General features: G+C 41.5%; 2 protein-coding genes across 5 annotated transcripts; both read left to right on the top strand.

Annotated features, from left to right (window-relative positions):
* Positions 1-1,997: 1,997 nt before the first annotated feature.
* SPO11 (SPO11 initiator of meiotic double strand breaks) lies at positions 1,998-10,031 on the top strand. Its single transcript, XM_072350464.1, has 13 exons — positions 1,998-2,086; positions 3,707-3,820; positions 4,902-4,990; positions 5,566-5,632; positions 5,853-5,961; positions 6,542-6,628; positions 6,955-6,991; positions 7,212-7,321; positions 8,013-8,112; positions 8,274-8,311; positions 9,275-9,351; positions 9,573-9,684; positions 9,912-10,031. Exons 1-13 carry the CDS (start codon positions 1,998-2,000, stop codon positions 10,029-10,031), a joined length of 1,149 nt encoding a protein of 382 aa, XP_072206565.1.
* A 562-nt stretch (positions 10,032-10,593) lies between these two features.
* RAE1 (ribonucleic acid export 1) lies at positions 10,594-17,512 on the top strand. 4 transcript variants are annotated; one of them, XM_072350034.1, is made up of 13 exons: positions 10,594-10,724; positions 11,110-11,206; positions 11,357-11,461; positions 11,634-11,726; positions 12,625-12,711; positions 12,926-13,012; positions 13,229-13,300; positions 13,833-13,940; positions 14,823-14,929; positions 15,017-15,092; positions 15,610-15,804; positions 16,209-16,294; positions 16,846-17,512. In XM_072350034.1, coding segments are annotated over exons 2-13 (1,107 nt in total). In that variant the 5' UTR covers positions 10,594-10,724; positions 11,110-11,116; the 3' UTR covers positions 16,847-17,512. The 4 variants fall into 4 exon arrangements, with proteins under 4 accessions (XP_072206135.1, XP_072206133.1, XP_072206134.1 ...); XM_072350033.1 differs by having other exon boundaries at positions 10,683-10,793; XM_072350032.1 differs by lacking the exon at positions 16,846-17,512 and having other exon boundaries at positions 16,209-16,437.
* The last annotated feature ends 3,233 nt before the right edge of the window (positions 17,513-20,745 follow it).

The raw sequence follows: 20,745 nt of genomic DNA, 5'->3' as shown, positions 1-20,745 counted from the left end.
TCCACTGGTCTGCCAGCCAGTCTGCTAAAAGAGGTAAGAAATGCATTCCACTGTAGTTGTGTAAACTGAATGTGGGAGACTAACTGCACATAAAAAGAGAAAGCATCTTTTGATAAGACATGCAACAAAGAAAAGGAAATAAGATACGTTTATTCTATTGATGCAGTGATTTATGTAGGAAAAGTCAGTATCAAGCAGTTTAATATCTTGGCACTAAGATACGTGCGCATTTTTGCTCTGTGTTGCTGTTTTATCTGTAGCATGTAATGACTACAATAGTTTTTGATCTAGACAGGCTCTTCTGCAGTTACGGAACATTGTTGGAAGTCAACATCAGACATTTCATATGGACTGCTTCATAGCAGAGCTCCCTTCACAAGTTTCTGATAAGAGCACATACTTATAAAAGAAATAGGCAGTCTTACAGGCATTAAAAATAACAGGCTATTTTATAAAACAAATGATTACTTACCTATCACACCTGTTTTACCAAGGCTGTGAAATCACACCGTAGAGCTTAACGGCTTCAAAGCAGCACTCTTCTGTGTGCCATCTGTGGTGCCCTCTGCTGCACATCTTGTAGAAGCAAGCCAAGTGCACGTGCAGCTGCATTCCTCGTGCTGCTCTTTTTCATGTCTGAACGTTTAATCATGGTTTATGATTAGTTTCCCTGGTCCTTTTCCCTCTAACCCACATAAAAATACATTCTGCATTTATAACTGAAATGCTTTAAAAAGAAAATAATTAAGGAGAGCTTATAAAGTGAAAATGAATCATTAAACAGGGCTTTCAGAAGTAGACCTGCTAGTTCTGATTGTTGTTCATTAGTTATCCTGGATACTAGTTTATTTGTTTTCATGTACATACATACTTATATACATATATTTAGTTTATTTTCTGGTAATTCTGATGTAAGCACTGAGAATCTCCATCCTGCTTTATTTCTAGTTGCTGTTTGCTGCTATGGGGAAGGGACAAGTCATTAGATTATCTTCTCATGTTTTGATATATATCATTTTATTTGCAGCCCTTTCCTAGGAGCAGGTTATATGTTGTCAGTTCTACATCAAACAAAAATCTGTTGATTTTTGATGTTGAATTGTTGGAAAGAACTACAGAGTTTTTACATAAATATTTCCGGAGTGATCTCAAGGTACCTAAAGGCCAAAAGACTCAACATGAAAGAACTGAACATTTCAATTTATTATTTCCCCTTTCTTCTGCTTGCCTCTGCTAACTGAAGCACCTTGTGTTCGTATCTTAAGAGCCTGAGGCTTTCCTCAGATAAATCAATTCCTGATTCTTTTAATTACCCATTCAGGATGGATTTGGACTGCTTGCTCTCGTGTGTACCAGAAAAGAAACTTCATAGGCAGCAGCTAAAGGAGCAGCAGCATAAGCCTGCTGTCTCCAAGGTTTTATGCCCCGTGTCGTCTACCTGGCTAACAACAAGCCTAAGCATGGTGACATTTGAAGTGCTGCTGGCAGTGATTTAGACACAGCACAGCTTCCAGTGTGACTGCCTGCCGTGCACAAAAGGCAGCGTTATCAGTGCTGAGCTCACTCGTATTTCCTCTGGAAAGGACAAGCCTTGAAGATATTTATCTCCTGAGTAACTACTAATATTCACAGAATGACTGCAGGGATCTGGGTGCTGCAGGGCTTTGCTTAGACAGCAGCTGAGGTACAGAAATGGGGATGGATGGGGATTTGGGCCTCGGTGATGCAGGCAGCCAGTCCGGCCGGTCAGCGGCTGTCGGTCAGGGCGGGAAAGGCCGCGGCCTTGGAAAGAGCGGGAAAAGCCGTCCGTCAGTCAGGAAAAGCCGTTCTTCAGCTCAGGATCCTGCAGCAAATCTCTGCTTTCCCCGCATCCTACCCACACAGGTTCCATTTGGAGAACGAGCTTTACCTCCCCAAATACTCTTTTCTATTCCGGCAGTCTCTTTAAAGTAGCTTCAACCCTTCCAAGGAGGTTGGGTGGGTGTGCAGTGCCCACCATGGAGGAGCGCGGTGCTGAGATGCTGGCTGGGCACGAAGATGGCTCTGAGGAAACCAGAACATCGGCTCATGGCAGCCATGTCCCCAGGTAACAGCTGGGAAATGCTGCACTTGTGCTCTTTCTGTGGTAGGAGTTACGTTGGCAGTGCCTGTGCAATGGTAATGGGCTCGTGCCAAAGGGAAAAACACGCTGTGCTGCAAAAACATGGCGGAGAGCAGCCCTCACACCTCACACTGCCCCAGCACAGGTGGGTTTCCTCAGACTTCCAAGCAAGTTTGTAGGTACGGACTGCAGTGCAGAAAACAGTGAGAACAAACACGTTGAGATACAACAGACAGCATCTCAGACATATCTTATGTGGGAAAGGATAATAATCATAATAGTATGACTTGGGCAGCCCATGGTCTCTGTGGCAGGGCATGGGGAATGCGTGGTTCTAGCGTTCAGTTTGCAGCTCTGGGGTTTGGAGTGCATTGCTTTATCACAGTGCAGATACTCATTGGTAACTCCTTCTGTATAGTTATTCTTGCTTACTAACAGCGCTGGAAAATGAGTTTTATATGCTACAAATGTTGAAGATCACTGCCTGTGCCATACAGAAGCTGGTATCTGTTCACACTGTTAGGAATGAGGAGGCAAATGCTGTGAGACAGTGTTGCCCTGAGCCCTGCCTCATAAAGAATGAGAATGTTGTTCTAGCAAAACAAGGAGTAAGTGCAAGTTGAGATACAAAGTGGAAGAAATGGATTCAGATGACAGAACAGAGCTGCAGTGACGCCTGGTTGTTGTGAACCTCACAGCTAGGTTCAAATAATGGTTCTTACTGGTTTTGTAACAGTAAGATAATTCATTCAGTATGGTCTACACTACTTGTCTTAGTGTGTTACTTAGTGACAAAATAGGCCTTTGCTGATACATCTTTATGCTAATATAAGTTTTTGTTCATTTGTTGGTTTTGGTTTTCTGCTCTTAAATCCCACCTATACTTATGATGGTGTATAGCAGAGTTGTAATGGTAGGGACAGCTGAAATGTTGGTGTCAGATTGCTTATGAAAATAAAGAGCATCTGTCATAACACTCGGAGCAGTCTGAAGTTTGGATGTAATGCATCTGCTTGCAAGGTTACTTGGTCTTTGTAGGTGAAAGATGCAGGTTCAGTTGAGACCAAGCCTTCGTATAATTAAAACCCTTAACAGTTTGTTTAGGGCAGCAGATCAGAAGGTTAACGTGCAGCGGTACAACAGGAAGTATTTGTTCTGTTGAACATTGTTTTAAATTTACAGCATTTAAAAACAACTTAGCACAAATCACAGCCAAGGCCAATATTACATCATTTGAAGTAAAACATTAATCATGAGTCAGAAACCAGCCAGCTGCTCTGAAAGCTCAGCTGGTGAAAAATCCAATGGTTTTAGGGTTGAATAGAAATGTACTTTTAATTGTGCTTTCAGTCATGAATCTGGAATGGAGAATCAAATCTTACGTGGAAACTAAGGAGAAGGACGTGCAAAAACAAAGGAGGTTTTGAAATGTATATGTATATATATATACACAGATATACGTATGTATCCCTGAAGCAGTTTTGAATTAAATGACTTCTGGAAGGATAGGGATAGATGATCAAAATGCGAAGTGGAACTACATTAAATCATATGAATTGCATAATTTTTTTATTATTATTTATTTATTTATTCTTTTTTTTTCAGTTCTGAAGTTCTTGAAGCAATAGAAAATGTTATTCTGGATGTGCTTAAAAGTTTGGCCAAAAAACAAGCCCCTGTTCTCACACTGGCTAATAGATCAGATTGGAGGAATATAGAGTAAGTACTGTGTGTTTTCAAGTCTGGCTTTATATTGATACGTATGCCACAGAAACGATGATTTTATAACTTCCAGAAAAGTGGAACTGGTGTAGTTCTATCAGAATCATAATTCAGCTTCTTGAAAAACTAATGTACAAAGTGATGCATGAGCAGGCATCATGCATTAACTAAAGAGCAGGCCGTAGCGTAAAGGAGGACGTGAAACTTCTGTAGAAGGAATGAGAAAGAAAAGAGGTCCTATAAACATACATTTTCAGTTGCAGCAGAAAACAGGAATAGAAATACAGCAAGTGAGAGTTCTTTCTTTTGTAGGCACCTATCGATACCCAACCTGCACAGCTGGAACTAGGCAGGAGCTAGTGGAAATTAGAGTATGATTTCATGTTTGAAATGTCCCTTGTAAACATTTGTAGGTACCCAGAGAGAGATTTACCTGGGAATGAGGTCACCCATGAGAATGCCAGGCCGAAAGCAGGATGTGTGCTTTATAGAAAGTTACTCTGTAGGGACCTGTGCAAGGCCAGGAAGGATAGCTGGGTGCTAGCTGTGAAGCTAGGCTGATCTTTCCTTGAGAGCTGTCTGTGAGGGCTGTGGGGTTAGGCTCTTAGGCAGACCTTCTCTAAAAGAAGTCTTCCTTCTGACCTTAAGGGAGTGAAACGTCGACTGTCACTCTGTGCAGATAGGATGCACTGAGAAGGCAGAAAAGCCTTCTCAGTGCTGCAGTACTGCAGGATGGTGACTGCCGAGCGGCAGGGAGCTGCTGCTGCACTGGTTACACTCTGCCACCCAAAGGATGCGAGGAGCAAAGAAACGTTTAGAGAAACTTGATGTGGTTTTGTGTATAATGATGGTTGTTTCACTGTCAGTGATTTTTAAAAGTACAAAGAGTTCTAAAGTGAAAAAGGGTGCTAGATAGACAGGCTGTCATACCTGAGGGCACTACAATGAAATGCTGAGAAAACTCTATCTCCTTTGACTTCAGGAGAGGGCTCTCAGTATGAATAATCTTGGATAGAATCATTTCATATCCTTACTCTGTTAGTTTACAGTTTTATTGCATTTGTTTGCTGTATGTCAGATTTAAGGATTCTGTAGGTCTACAAATGATACCACACTCTACTACAAAACAAATAAGAAGTGACTGCCCTGCAACAGCACCGAAGTTTGGTAAGTTCCAAAGTTGAATTCTTAATTTTTTTTTGTTGTATTTTAGTTTGAAACTTTGTAAAAGAGATAAATTATGCCTTGTGCGTTAGAAGTGAAAGTCTAATAAAACCTGATATCAGTGAAAAGCCCTTCGGCTTTTCTCTGTTGCATTGTAGTGTCCTGACAGTTTGTTTGCTGCCTGACTGAATGTCAGATTAAGACATATTCACAAAGTCTACATGTAAAAACTTCACCCTCCTTCAAAAAGCCAACTGGGAAAGGAATCTTGGAGTACAGACAAAAAGCTGATTGGCTTTTCCAGATCAGGCAATGAATTCCTTAGTCTGGACAGCAGGACATGTATTCCCTCACTCAGCTCCATTATATAGACTTTTTTCTAACTCTGCTAGAAATTACTGAGTCTGCTGACTGGTGCCATCTCTCAGTATTTCACAACATGTTAAAATACGTGCACAAATTATGTTTGTGCTTCACTGTTTTAGTGTATGACACAAATATCAGTCAATGTAAATACAAATTTTTCAATGAGCATTTCTGAAAGTTGACAAAAATAAATTTGTCATGCATTTTTTCAGCAATGATGCTCAAAATACTGTCTATGATCTATAGGATGGTGCAGAGCGATTCTTATGCGACTAAAAGGTAATGTGGTGTTTCTGTAATTTCAAATGCAGTTGTATTTTAAGAACACTACTGGGAGAGCAGTGTGGGATGCAAATCTTTCAGATAACAGATTTCTCTGTGTGAAATGCTTTACAGTGGTTCGATTATCCATGCCCTCAGCTGAGTGTTACTCTGCATTCTCACAACCTGATAGTGTTTTCAGTATTGTAATTACGAATACACGTTTTTGTCTTGACAGAGACATATACTACTCAGATACGCTCCTGTTTGGTAGCCAGAGCGTTGTGGACAATTTAATCAATGAAATCTCTTGCATGCTCCAGATACCTCGGAGATGTCTGCATGTAGTAAGTGGCTTCTGATAACTGTTTTTATTCTGTAATCGTTTCCAAATCATATGGGTTGTGTGTAAAACTGAAATATCAGTGAAACCAGATTAAGTTCTACCATAATGTTTAAAAGGTTCTTGTTTTCAGAGAAAATTCATACAGTTTTCTTGCTTCCAAGAGTGGCACAAAGTGCTAGCCAAAATCACAAGGCCTTTTGCTATTACCTGGGAAGGCAGTGCTTCATCTGTACAAGGCCTCTGCTTTGCATTTTATACTGGGATGATGTGCTAGTATGGGGTACAAATGGAAATTTCGAATCAGAGATAGAACCTTCTGAATGTCCTGCATCTCATGCTTTACAGGAACTCCTTAGTATGCACAAATGCAGTTGTTACTATACCTTATTGTAAATCTACCTTTACATACATGATGTCAACAGAGTTGCTTTGCATTTTAAGATGTTGATGGCCGCTGATAACTGCTTGTTACCAGTTGGAATGTTTTCCAGAAGTTTCTTGGTTTGCCCATACAGTACAGTGAAATAAAAGCACGTAATTTCCAATTTACTGTATGCAACTTACTATCTTTTTTTTCCCAGCTGTCTACAACTAAAGGTTTCGTTGCTGGTAATTTAAGTTACACTGAGGAAGATGGTACAAAAGTGAATTGTACCTGTGCTGCAACTGTATGTATTAAATAACAATAGCAGTAATTAGAATAGATAGAATAGTTGCGGTTGGAAAGGACCTACATAGATCAACTACCTCTGTGTGATATCCTGTACTTCACGTAGCTCAGGTTGCTCCATACATTTATTAAACAGGCCTGACACTAACCCTCCCCAGCTTCTCTAGTAGCAACAATACAGAAGAATATTATATTATATATTGTATATTAGGAGATGAATGGTTGCTTTAGGATGTAATGGTGTCCTTCATTACCTAATGTTGTTATTTCAAAGCATATCATTTTATCTACCATTAATTATTGATTTTGTTTTTGTTGTTTTAGGCGGTTACTGTGCCATCTAACGTTCATGGAATTAAAAGTATCCTTTGAGCAGAAACTCTCAATGTGGACTGAAAAAATAAAGTAAAAACAAAGAATATTCCAAGTTAAACAATATTCGGGTAATTTTTCCTCTGCCTCTTGGCTCCGAAATTGAGCCATGAGCTGCTTTTGGCTCCAGAATAAGTATTTTAGAACATTCAGTCTGAACTGATTGCTGTGATGGATTGCATTACATGCAGGTAGCCTTAACGTAAAAGATTTGTATTCACATGCCAAATTTATATTAATTGTAGAAAAAGATGCAACTTTTCAGAGACTCCTGGATGATGAGTTCTGCATTAAACTGGCCCCGTGTATAATGATCACGGTATGCAGTTTACATTTCATATTGCTGTTAGACACAAGAATTTACAAGATATCTCAGCATCATAACAGTGCTCAAACTTGGCCAAAAGGCAGTAATAAGATGGTGTGTCTTGCCATATTTATACTGTTATATTATGCTGGTAATGAAAATATAAAATGAACATTGTAAAGACTTATTTCCTCCAGCCATCCTCTTAGAGCCTGGTAGCTCATCAAACCTGTCTGGGTGCTGCAAAGTCACTGAAAGCCCCAGCTGAGGACACTAAACTTAGCAAGCCCAAGTGAAATAAAATTGTTTGGTTTTTGGATCTTATTAAAAGAGTTATGGAGATTGCAGAATGAATTAATTTATCAGTTAATGATGTACTGGCGGGATGTGTAAATATCCACACCTACATGTTCTGGGACAAAGTGGCCCGAAGTGCCCAAACCTAAGAGAGACAAGCACTTATACTGTGTAGCACACCATGTATACCTTGTTTCACATTGTTTCTTTAGTGCTACAAATACAAGAAAAAAAAAAAAAAAAAAAAAAAAAAAAGCAGCCTTTTGCTTTCAGTGCTTAATGCCTGCTGGAGAAATTTTCCTGCAGGTGTTCTGTTTGCACGTTTTAAATGGCAAATGTAAGCATATAAGGAGCCAGATGTTGTTTTAATTGATTTAAAACTGTCTGCTTTGTTTTGTTTCCCTAGGGAAGAGGTGTACCAGATCTTAATACACGACTTCTGGTCAGAAAGCTGTGGGATACGTTTCAAATTCCTGTTTTCACCCTTGTGGATGCAGATCCACATGGTAAGTCTGTAGAGGTTCTGTAACATCAGAAGAAAGCAAGATTTACCTCGATTCTTGTTTTGCACTGTTATTGCCATAAAAGTGAATTGTTAATGCAGTCTTCATAAGCATTCCCAGTGTGAAGATAACAGATACTTGACAATTGGTATTCTTGAACCCAGGTGTGGAAATAATGTGTATCTACAAATATGGATCTGTGGTGAGTATCGTTTTCCATTCAAATATATTGATCTGTAGTTCAGCCTTGAGGTTTGGATGCATGATGAGTTAGAATGGTTACTATCTCTTCATATTTTCTTTGAACACAGGCACCGTTTTTAGGTCTTGTGTATCTGCAGAAAGAGCTTATCCAAGTGACAAAAGAAACTGGATAACAGTGTCAGGTGTTTCGTTTGACTGTATCTCAGTTTCTTCCTGCTACACAGGCAGTTTTCGGGAAATTCAAATAGAAAAGCATTCTCCATTTTGCTTTGTTTCTGCCTTCGAAGACAAGTGATGGCTGGAAGAAGCTGGGGAGGAAAAGGACATAACTTGTGGTTCTACAAAGAATCTTTTTTGTGTTGGTAAAGGTTCTGGTTTGGGGTGAGAATTTGTGTATGGATACATATTTTAGTGTGGAATATTATGGAGGAAGAGGCAAAGGGAACAAAAAAGGGCACAGTATTACATTGCTAAAGGAATAGGTACAGAAAGACAACAAGGAAAGCAGGCAGGTGGCAGAGAGCAGAAACAGTTTTCTAGAGAGAAGGAGGAAGAATATCTAAAGAAAACAAACAAACAAACAAACAAACAGCAAATATTTCCAGCTTGCAGCAGGAAATATCAGGAATTGCCAGTTGTAGCTGTCACTGCTTCTCCTGGCTTCATTTTTTTTGTGGCAATTGAACTCAAGCTGACTGCAAACAAACAAACAAAACCAACATGACAAATTGAAAAGAACAGAATGGACCAACATAGAATCTCTCATGGCTAAAGGTGGCAAGCCATAAAAGAGAGTGGGGTATGTTAAGTTCCAGTTGCACTATTCCCTCCTGTAAAGTTCCGATAGTGAAAACTGCTCACCAACCCTGTAACACAACCTGACTGTACCAGAGAAAGGCTTATATCTCAAAGGGTTTAACTAAAAGTCTCTGAATGTTACAGTTGCCTTTTCTTATTCTAGTCAATGTCTTTTGAGGCTCACCAGCTCACCGTTCCATGCATAAAGTGGCTTGGTCTCCTTCCATCCGATATCAAGAGGTCAGTTATTTCCCCAAAGGAATGAAAGTCTTCTTCTCTTTCTGTAAATAAAATCTGACTAAATCCATCAAACAAAGCAACAGCAGCAAACCCAGCACCCAACACAGAAATCCAATATTGTTTGCTCTTTTCATCCATTATTCTGGCTTATAAAGAAGTAATTTGGAATCGGTATTTCTGAAGTATGTGAAAAAACGTAATAACTTTATTTACTTTTTCAGATTAAATATACGGGAAGACGTCCTGATTCCGTTTACAAAGCAAGATCGAAACAAGTTAGCAAGTCTACAGAAGAGACCTTACATTGCTTGTCAGCCAGTGTGGAAAAAAGAAGTACGTACAAACCTAGTGTTTTTCTTACCCTCCCCAGGAATCTGATCACCTGCATCCCCTGCAGCCCTGATCCTTATTCTTATAAACCCTCAGCACAGCAGAAAGGTTTTGCAGCAGGGTCTGGCTGTTTGTCATGGTTTTGTGCTGTCAATATTCTACATCATGACACCATGACACTGTTACAGCATTCATGCACTAATCATGTCCTTTTTCTTTTTTCCTTTTAGCTGGAAATTATGGCAGCATCTCAAACGAAGGCTGAAATCCAAGTTCTAGCTTCTCTTTCATCAGATTATCTTTCCAGAGTGTATTTACCAAACAAATTGCAGTTCTGTGGGTGGATATGAATGCCTGTTTGCAAACGAGCTGTTTTTCTTCGTATTGATTTGTTTTCTTGATTACTCTTAGGGAAAAACAGAGACACAAAGGAGCGTGTATCAGCATCTTGCTCAGCTTGTTGTTGTAACTAGATTAGGATTGTCTCTTCTTTCAAGCGGTAAAAAGAATCACAGCTCTTTTACAGTTCGTTCCACTCTGTGCCTTCTGCACTGCAGCGATCCTTAAAGCAGCACCGCGGCCACAGCAGGACACTGAAACGTCTGGGCTGAGCAAGCATGCAGATGTCGTTCATTAGGAGTCTGATAAGCAATCCTGTTAGCGGTGCGCATCGCAACAACATCCCATTTTCTTTAGTTGGCTCTGAAACGGCCAAAAGGAGCCGGAAACAGCCGTGATCAAAGCGTGTAATAAACTTTACATGAAGAAACGAAATGTCTGCATGGGGAACGCATCCAGAATCGATCCGCAGCCGAAACTGATGCCCGTATTTCCAACAAACGTTTTTCCTCCCGTTGCACCTGCAATTCAAGTTACCGGAGCAGCTTTAGCAGCGCTGCAACGCGCTACGAGGGCGAACCGGCTCCAAAGGCCCCGCCCCTGCGGCCAGTGCGCGTGCGCTGACCCCGCCCCCACCGCTCTTGGCGCCTGCGCAGAGAGGTGCGGCCTGCCCCGTGTGCAGCGCTCCGCCGTGCCGTGCCGTGGTGAGTGCGGGCCGGGCGGCGCGCGGAGCTCTCGAGCAGCCTCAGGTCGCGTGTCCGCGGCCGGTTCCGGTGAGCTCCCAAACGGTCGCGCCCCGCGCCGGCCCCGTTACCGGCCCTGTGCGCTGCCGGCAGCCGAGCGGATCCCGCGGCATGGCGCTGCTCCGTCTGCCCGCCGTGCTGGCCTCGTCCGCCGGCCCGTACGCGCGGAGCGGCTGGGCCCGTGCGGGGTGTGGGCCGGGCCGGGGGTGGGCGCCCGTCAGCTCGGGGGTCTGCCGGGAAAATAGCGGGGTTTCACCGCACCGCGGAGCGGGGTCTCTCGGGGTGCGGTGCTTCGCTGTCCCCGGTGGGACGCGCCGTTCTCACCGGGCCGCTTTCTTGTTCACAGGGCGAGGATGAGTCTGTTCGGATCCACCTCCGGGTTCGGTACCGGCGGTACCAGCATGTTCGGCAGCACGACTGCGGATAACCACAACCCAATGAAGGTGCGTGTGTGAGCCCTGCGATAAATCATACCCTGTCTGCTGTGTTCGTGTGTCACAGCGGTGCGCCCCGACTCACCCAGAGAGGTAAAGGTTTCAGTGTCACAGTTCTCGAACGTGGCTAATTTTATGGTGTCCTTTGTTTTCTTATAGGATATTGAAGTAACATCTCCGCCCGATGACAGCATATCTTGTTTAGCATTCAGTCCACCAACACTGCCGGGCAATTTCCTTATTGCAGGATCATGGGCAAATGATGTGAGTACCCACAGCCAGGCCTACAGATGAATAAAGTGAAAGCATCAGTGCCTTAAGTGCAAAATGTGGTCATTAACACTTACAGTTAAGCATCTTCAAGATGAGAATTCTTTTAGCTTCATAGCCTTACATCTGTACGTTACATGTGTATTATATGTGTCTCCTGTTCCAGGTTCGCTGCTGGGAAGTTCAGGATAATGGACAGACGATTCCAAAGGCTCAGCAGATGCACACAGGGCCTGTACTAGATGGCTGCTGGAGTGATGTATGTTTCAGTTTAAATAAACACTGACATTTAATCATAAGCCTAAATAAATGGGCAGGTATTTTCTGGAAACGTGAGTGCCATGTGTAGGTGTATCCCATGATTATTGTATCGGTTTCCATTACTCTAAATGCTTGTTGAGCATACTCTAATAGAAGAGGCTGAGATGGGCAGATAAGGGTAAAAGCGTGTTTAAAAGTGAGAGTGTATTAAAGCTGGGTAATAGCACAGCTGTCTCTTTGGGCTTAAAAGAAAATTTGGAAGAGGCCTTGGATGGAGAAGCTTAAATCTAAAGCTGCTGCTTTCTAAGCAGAGTTTCCATTGTGTGTTGTGTGTACACAGTACAGAATGTGTTTTTGTGAGGATTTTGTCAGCCCCGTGGCCTTCTGCTGAAGCATGTTTGCAGCAAAGGGACACAGTCTCTGAAATGGGCTAGTGATGATTTGACTAGCAGGATGTGTAGAGGCTGTTATCGGTACTGCTGATGTAATGGTCCAGAGTACAACAGAAAAAAAGGGGCCAAAATCAATTACCCTTCCCCCTTTATTTGAGGAGCTTTTAACTAGATACTGAATATTTTCTCTGTATATTGAAGCAAATAGTCGCTGTGAGTTGGAGCTTTATCTTTGTTACTGATATATAGGTGTGAAGAAACAGCAGCAGGCAGGCATGGAGAAATGTCTGTTTCCAAGTTGAAGGTGGCACTGTTAGATGTGCCATTGTTACACAGAGCCACAAAGACATTTCCATTTTGTTTCTTCTTTTCTCTTTTTGTTTCTCCTGTTTGTCTTGCAATGCCTGTGTGTGTTACATTACTGTTATATTACTGGAAGAGAGTAAGGCATGACAATTTGCTGGCACAGTTATCACATCTCTTGGGCTTTCTCCTGTTTTTCAGGATGGAAGTAAAGTATTTACTGCGTCCTGTGATAAAACTGCCAAAATGTGGGATCTCAACAGTAATCAGGCTATTCAGATTGCACAAGTAAGTCCCGAGTTATTGTGTAGGTTTTTTCTTTATTAGAAGCTAGCTTTCCTAGCTAAGTATGCTAATATTTAGTGCTTCTAAAGTAGATAGTAACAGGAGAGAGATTGTCTGGAATGGTTTAAAAAGTGTGAATATATGCAAAAATATGAGGAGCGTAAACAAGAAACATGGGTTGTTGTCTCAGTGGATGTTTGTTCTTTTTCTTCTTCAGCATGATGCTCCTGTGAAGACCATCCATTGGATTAAAGCACCAAATTACAGCTGTGTGATGACAGGAAGCTGGGATAAAACTTTGAAGGTACAACTTTTACCCAAACAAGTGGGCGCAGGGTGTGCTAACGGTCTGTTTATGGCAGTATTTATCCGAGTGAAAATATTTTCTTAAGCACGCCGAAACAAGAACAGATCAATGTAGGAACCTCACTTCATAGAGAGTTGTAGCGTCTGACAAGAATGAAACAGCTTGGTACTACTTGCTCAAATCTGAGCCTCTGTTTTGTTTTCATTCCATTAGTTCTGGGATACCCGTTCACCAACACCTATGATGACACTGCAGCTCCCTGAAAGATGTTACTGTGCAGATGTGGTAAGCCATGATGTATAGTAAACTACAGTCAGCTGGATGGCTGGGGGCGAGTGGGGAGAGTGAAGTGGCTGTCTCTGGGGCTTTTGAAGGTTCACACTGAGTTCTGTTTGTTAGTATTTGATCTCTGATATTGGTGATAACATTAATGTTGATGTTCTCGATTGAACCGCTGGAAAGCAGATATTTGCATCATACAAAGTAGGCTTAGTATGCTTGTAATATCCCAAAGGCAAACCAGCAGTAGGACTGGCCTTCCTTTATTTGCAGATGAGGTTGTATACCACTGTTGGAATTCATGTTGGAAGGGTCATCTAATAACGAGGGGGTTTTGGTATGGCTCTCAGTGGCGGAGGAGATTTGATTTGTTTTGTTGGAAGACCACCTACAGGTGAACTCTATTCTTTCCACCTCCCCAGAAAGAAGTCTGATGCTGTAAAATTCTTCAGGGATTTCTGTGAAATAATAAGTAGAGTTCTCTGTCGTGCTGTGAACACAACTGCCTCTCTTCCAACCTGTTTCGTAACTCATCTAGGTTCATCCTATGGCTGCCGTGGCCACTGCAGAAAGGGGTTTGATTGTTTATCAGTTAGAGAACCAACCATCTGAATTTAGAAGAATAGAATCGCCTCTTAAACACCAGGTAAAGAGTTCTATTTGATATGAGTGCATCTATACAGATTGTTGAAATTATGTACTTGCTGTTCTCATTGTGAAGGCGGAGTCCTTTCCTTTGGTATGGCACGTGTCCTACTTGAATGTTTATTATGATGGTATACTAATATAAATGGCCACCTCCTGCATCTTGGAGTCTGTCCCTGTGATGGGACTGAAAGGAGTTTCTGGGAATGCTCTTTTTGTTCAACAGAAGTGCCTGAAGCTGCTGCATGTGAAGTACAAATAATGTCAGAAGCGTTTTTTACAGAATAAGAAATGACAAAAGCCTTGCATTTTACATAAGAATCACAAAGTTATTGCTGCTGTATATAAATCTGTTTACCTGTATGCACAGCATTTAAATGGAGGTTCATTGTGTCCTACAGATCTATTCTACGTGGGGCTTTTGTGAGATGGTTTGGAAGATAGGCTGCTATTGAGTGTGCTGCAATCCAGACTTTGTTTCTTTCTGGTTGTTTGAAACTTTGCAACTGGTGTAGAATTTAAGTATGATGATGGTATTTATTCCAAGAAGGTGGGACTGCTAATATGTCATTAATATCAGGTATTGTAGCACTGTAGAGATGGACGTTAGTGAGGTCTCTTAAATTTAGATTGTCTAGACTTCATAATGTTTTAGAGTAGTTAACCAGTAGTACAGTTAAGTCTGAGGAAATTTGTTGCTGATCTTGGTAAGGGCTTACAGATGTAAATAATATCTCAATGGAATTTGACCTATCTCTTGATCTTTTTTGTGTGCTTTACTTTGCAATGTCGAATGAAGCATTCTGTGTCCCTGTGCAAAACAGCATTCAGAAAACCTGACCCAAGTATCTATCTAAATACTCTGTATCTTTCTCAATTTCAGCATCGCTGTGTTGCTATTTTTAAAGACAAAGTGAACAAACCTACTGGATTTGCCCTTGGAAGTATTGAAGGAAGGGTAGCAATTCATTATATCAACCCTCCAAATCCGTGAGTATTGCTTGTTAAATCATTCTTACTGTATTGCTCACTTTACAATGCAGAACATAAAAGAGGTGTTTTGGTTTTTTTTTCCAGTGCAAAAGATAATTTCACTTTCAAATGTCACCGCTCCAATGGGACAAACACATCAGCACCTCAGGATATCTATGCTGTAAGTTCTGAGCTTATATCAACAGGTCATTTGTGTAGGAAAGCATAAGATCTTAACGTCAAACCTGCTATGAATTATGTATTCTCCTTCAGCTTCAGGTAGAAGTTGTGTTAGACTCAGTGCTTAAAGCCCAGAGGTTGTTCTTCATTGAGGAAAGGCAATTTTTTGCGCTTTCTTTAAAGTTAAAGTCAGATTCAATGTTTGTTTCATCCTTTTGGTGGAGATGAAACTAGTTAATCTCACTGTTATTGCTCATTTTGAGACAATGCTTACAATATTGTGTAATGGCATTACCCACTTAATATCTCAGTGCTACAATAAAGATGCTTTCCTTGCTGTTCCAGTGTCTAGTTTCACAAATGTATCTGGTAAAACACTTCAAAAAATAAGAGGCATCTCTAGTTGCAAAAACCCTTTTCTCATGCATTTACTCTTGGGATTCAGCACGTGTTTTGTTCCAGTCATCTGTGTACTGCTGTGCTGTCTTACCTACGTAATATTTTGTGTGACTCTGCAGGTAAATGGAATAGCATTCCATCCTGTCCATGGTACTCTTGCAACGGTGGGATCTGATGGTAGATTCAGCTTTTGGGATAAAGATGCACGAACAAAGCTAAAAACATCAGAACAACTTGACCAGCCAATATCTGCTTGTTGTTTCAACCACAATGGGAATATATTTGCTTATGCTTCTAGTTATGATTGGTCAAAGGTAAGAAGTTTAAAGCCACATTTAAACCAAACTTGTACTTAAAGATTAAGATGGTTATCCTATCACATAAGGCTTTTACTGATCTTTGTAGGTAGTGATAGAGTCTTTCCAGTTTCATAGGCATGCAAGAAAATGTACAGTGGTCATAGTAGGCAGAAAAATGATGAAACCTAACACTGGAGCAGTGTGTGCTTCAGTATGGATTTTAGCTTCAGTTGGGTAAGAGTGGTTAAACACTGCTGTTTTGCAAATGTGGGTGAACAAAATACAAGCAGTGTGGTTCAGAGATTGTGCTGTTCTGCTGGTCGTGGTGCACATTGCACACTTGAAGTTCTCACTAATCCTTGAAATCTTGATATTGTATCCATTGAAGAGAGTAAGTAGAGCTGATTTTTCTTTTTTAGGGTCATGAATTTTATAATCCTCAAAAGAAAAACTACATTTTTCTGCGAAACGCAGCAGAAGAATTAAAGCCTCGGAATAAGAAGTAGTGAGTATGAGTCTGAGTTGTGTTACTCTCCTGTGTTTCCGCCATCCATGCCTATACTCTGCCACTTGTGCCCTACTGCACCACAGTTCTGTGAAACCTGGATTGCTTTTAACAGGAGGTATCAGAATGATTTGTGTTGTGAATTGCTGGAGGACGTTTTTCAAGCTACATATTATGATGTGTTTGTATGTATTGGAAGAGAGGCTGTTGTTCACGTGACTCAAGCACTGTCTGTTCCAAAGCAATAATGAAATGGCAGCAAAATTGAAATCTTCATTGGTTATTCCTGCTTAGAAGCTCAGGCTTTTTTTTTTTTTAATTGGTACTAATTAAAGTCTGTTAATTGTAATTGTAACTCCTTCTGCAGGAGTTGTATACATACTGTATTTTTTTGTAAGCACTTGCATTCCTAAACATAGTTCTTCTCGAAGGAGGCTTGTTGTTAATTAAGGTGTAGGGATTGTTTCATTGGTTGATTTAAATGGCGGTGCTGTCTGCTGGGAGGAAACGCCTTGCAAATAGTTTTCCTTTTTTTTTGATGACTTTGGTAGGTATGTATAGCAGTGACAAATTCAAGACAGAAGATGGATGGACACAAGTGCAAATTCTGTTTTCCTTTACTTTTACACTCCAGCAATGCACAAGACTTTTGAGCCAGCAATTCTCATGCTAGTCCAAAGGAGAAACTGCCAGTTGTACCAAGCGGTGTATAGTACAGTAATGTGAGCAATCCATTCCAAGTTTTGTTCTGTTCGTGACCGAACTAATGAGTGCAAAATACCCGTGGCCTACATTGCTTTAAAGCTGATGTTTTTTGAGTTAAGAGTTAGTCTCTACATCTCTGTTAACACTTCTCGTCCCTTAACAGGGGGTTCTGGACTGAAAAAAGTGCTCATTTTTCTGTTAACTAGAGAATAGTGCTGGTGAGTTTCATCCCCATCAGAAACGCTGTGAAGCAGTCAAAGCAATGTGCGCCTCTTTCTGATCTCAATCTACCACCGTTTACTTCTAACTATCCAGTCATACACATGCCAAAGTTTCTTTCTAGAAGTGAATGCTTACTGTTCCCGTTCAACTCTTGTTTGATAACAATAAAAATGGCGAGGGGATGCATGTATAAAAATACTTGTCATATTGTACAAACTCTGTAAAACTGTGTTGTGACGTTTATGGTTATGGATTCATGCTATGTTTCCAATAAAATTTTTACGAAATGCTTTTTTATATCTTTTAGTTTTGTTATAAACGTGTGGCCGAGTTGGTGCTGCTTCTGTGAGCAGCTTCATGTCCTCTCACTGCAACTCGCTTCTTCCCCAGCTGCCTTATCTGCACATGGAATACATTTTGCAGCTGCTGTTTCGTTATGAATCATGCCTGTGGTTTTGCCCCAAAGAATTAAGGGGAGTAACATTAAAGGTCTTTTGTGTTATGAGAATGAATCGAGTCGCTATTGCAGCAGCCGGACACCTGACAATTGGTCTTTAGAATAAATGAGTCAGACTGTCTTCACAATCTCTATCTTACTGGTCCTCTGACTTCAGACTGCTGTGTTCATCAGTCCTTGCTTGCTTTCTTGGTGTGTATTTCCTACTTGGTGCATCTTGGAGGAAGGTCCATACTGCTGTTGTTTAGAGGTGCTCTTTTCTGGGCTTTGTTTCTCAAGATAAGTCTTTCCCTGCTACTCCTATGTTGATATGATTTTGGTTTTCACATTCATGGACTACTGGTTTTCTTTATGATAGAAAAAAGTTCCCAACAGTTGCAGCAATAGCTGCTTGCTTGAGTAGATCTCTGTGCGTGTGTGTTTTATTGTCGCTTGCTTTTCAGCTGTTGCTTGTGCTGTAATCTTTGGCTGTTCCCACAGTTTCGCAGTCTTCCCAATCAGCTGAATGCCAGCAGGCAGCAGAGTCAAGGTTGTGTGTCTGATGGCAAAAAAATGAAAGTAAATCCCGTGAGCAGAACTCCCACTGGTGTAAATAGGGAAGGATGGAATGTATCACCTGCCTCTTGTTTAAAGATTGTGATTCTTTGTTTAAATACACAACAGCGTGAACGAAGTTGAGAGAAAAACAGATTCATCCTTGTTTGGCATGTACATTTCCACAGGTTCCAATGGAGTTGCACCTGTTTGAGACGGTGAGTCTGGCCAAAGCATTTCCAGTTTGCATTAGGAAGGCAAGTACTTATTCTCGTGTTACAGTCAGCCCGTTTGTCTCAGTGAGGTTTCAGAATTATTTAGTCATCATGTTAATTGTTCAGACTTGATTTTAGAAGAGCATATTTTCTATTACATTGCTGTGTGTGTTAGATATATTCAACTGAGATGACAGAGTCAAACTTTGAACTGATTTGTTCTCCATTGCCCCAAAAGAATGCGTTGGCAATTTACTCCTCCCCAGAATTCTTGTGGGGTTCTTTAGTGAAGTGCACACAGCTGTATCAGTTCAAGCCTTAAGGTGAGAGCTTACTTATCCACAACTCGGTGTTACTTGTCTGGCAGTAAATGCATAAAATGCATAAAATGCATGAAGTCATCTCAACTTGTTGCTGCGTATCTCTCTTTAAGCCAGGAGGTGGCAGCGTTGGCAGGATGGTGCATGCTGCGTGCAGATGGGCTGTGCTGCCTTTGCAGTGTACCTCTGAGCTGCTGCAGCTGTGCTGGAATACAGCATGCAGCACTTTCATTTTAATTCAATTTTTAGAGGAGTGTTTCTGTTATTGATCTGTAAAGGTAAACCAAGACCAAGAAAGCAGCCTGTCTGCTTCAGTGAAAAGCAAGCAGGTAAGCTCAGCTGTGTTACCTGCAAACAAATGCACTGCTTGGCTAAACTTTGAAATGCAGCGCCTTTGGATTTTCATTTTCAAAGCTAACAAGTGTGCAAGACAACCTAAGAGAGAAATAGTCTGAATTATAATGTTTGAGTGTGATTTAAGATTGCTACCTTGCATAGCTATCTTATCCATGGGCATCATTAGAAGCAAAGAGCAAAGAGGTCTGCATTGGCACAGTGTCATCACCTGCATCCCCAGCCTGCAGCAGGAAAGGAGCTGATGAGGGCAGGCACTGGGTGGCACCCCAGTACATCTGCGCTGCCCCACCTGGGTGCCACCTGATGCTGGGCTGGACTCAGGCTCACAGGTATCAGATTCCATCAGATGGTTCCCTAACATGCTGCAAACCTTCAGTTACTCGTGCCATTTCCCTGCTCCTGAAATAGGGATAGTGCTCCCTTAGGTGAAGGAAGTTCAAGACTTGCTCATAAGGCATCAGGAGGTGGAGGCAGTGCCACAGTGAGGGCTGTGTGCCTCTGGACCAGTTTCACGTTGGTAGAGCTATCCCAAATGTTTGTGTTGCAGCAGTTCTGCAAGTACTTTCTGTTACAGTACATAAAAGATACAATACCTGCCAGCATGAGCTTTGTAAAGAGAGACCGTTTGCTTCTGTTGACTAATTATCCAGTGAATATATTCAGTTTGAAGAGGCACTTCAATAATTTAGCAGGCATGTGCCAGGTAATATAGGAGCTTTTGTCTTCCTGGTGGCACAGATCACGTGTAACTCAATCTCTGGCTTTATGTATTCAAGGAAGTGTTTGGTGTAGCTCCTGTATCAAGTACCACTGAAAAGCAGGCCCAAATAAAAGATTAAGGTGATGCTCTTCACTCTGAAATGGGAAAGTTTACCCTTTGCTGTCCAGTGTATCTTTTGCAGGCAAGAACTGCTTTATAAACGTGAAATATGCCTATGCTTAAGGTCCAATAAGAAGCCTGTTGAAACAACAGGAAAAAGCTGAAAACTGCCTTCTAAACGCAGACAGGACTCTGTTGACAGGTGTACCAGCAAATACTTTTCAGTCTGATGCAGAATGTTTTCTGTCAGTGACGTTTCTTAAATGTAGGCTGCTACTCGTGCTGCGTTCCTGCAGACAGTAATTAGTTGCTTATGCTTTGATGTTTAATTTATGGGCCAGTTTCTGTATGTGAAGAACAAGTTTACATTTGCTGGAAGTTGTCAGATGGCACCAAACAGTGCATAGCATTTCAGAAACGCATTGGCTGGGTCCAAATGTCTTTCCACAAGGACACAGGAAGGTGGGAAGCACCTGTTAAAAGAGAACAGCTTAGTGGAAGCGTTTCCATTGAACCTCCTTTTCTTTTGAGCTATTGTTCAGACACAGGCTGTGTGATGCGGTTCATTCTCTAATGCTGACCGATATCTTTCACAGTGGTTTAGGTCATCCTGTTCACCATCTGAACACCTTTCCTTGGTGGCCTTGCCAGCAGCAGTGGAGAACTGAAAGAAGATGGAGCTCTCCAAAATGTGAACATGGCAAGTTCTCCACTAGTGACTTTCCTATCATGGAGACATCTGAGAATGTATCTGCTGCTCCCCTGCTCTTACAAGGCCTTATCTTCATGGGCTGTGCTGTTAATCCTGGTAAGGGAAGAAC

This window comes from Excalfactoria chinensis, chromosome 15 (assembly GCF_039878825.1).
Source record: "Excalfactoria chinensis isolate bCotChi1 chromosome 15, bCotChi1.hap2, whole genome shotgun sequence".
Taxonomy (NCBI): Eukaryota; Metazoa; Chordata; class Aves; order Galliformes; family Phasianidae; genus Excalfactoria; species Excalfactoria chinensis.
Note: the sequence above shows the minus strand (reverse complement) of the source record. Positions and strands in the feature narration are given on the sequence as shown.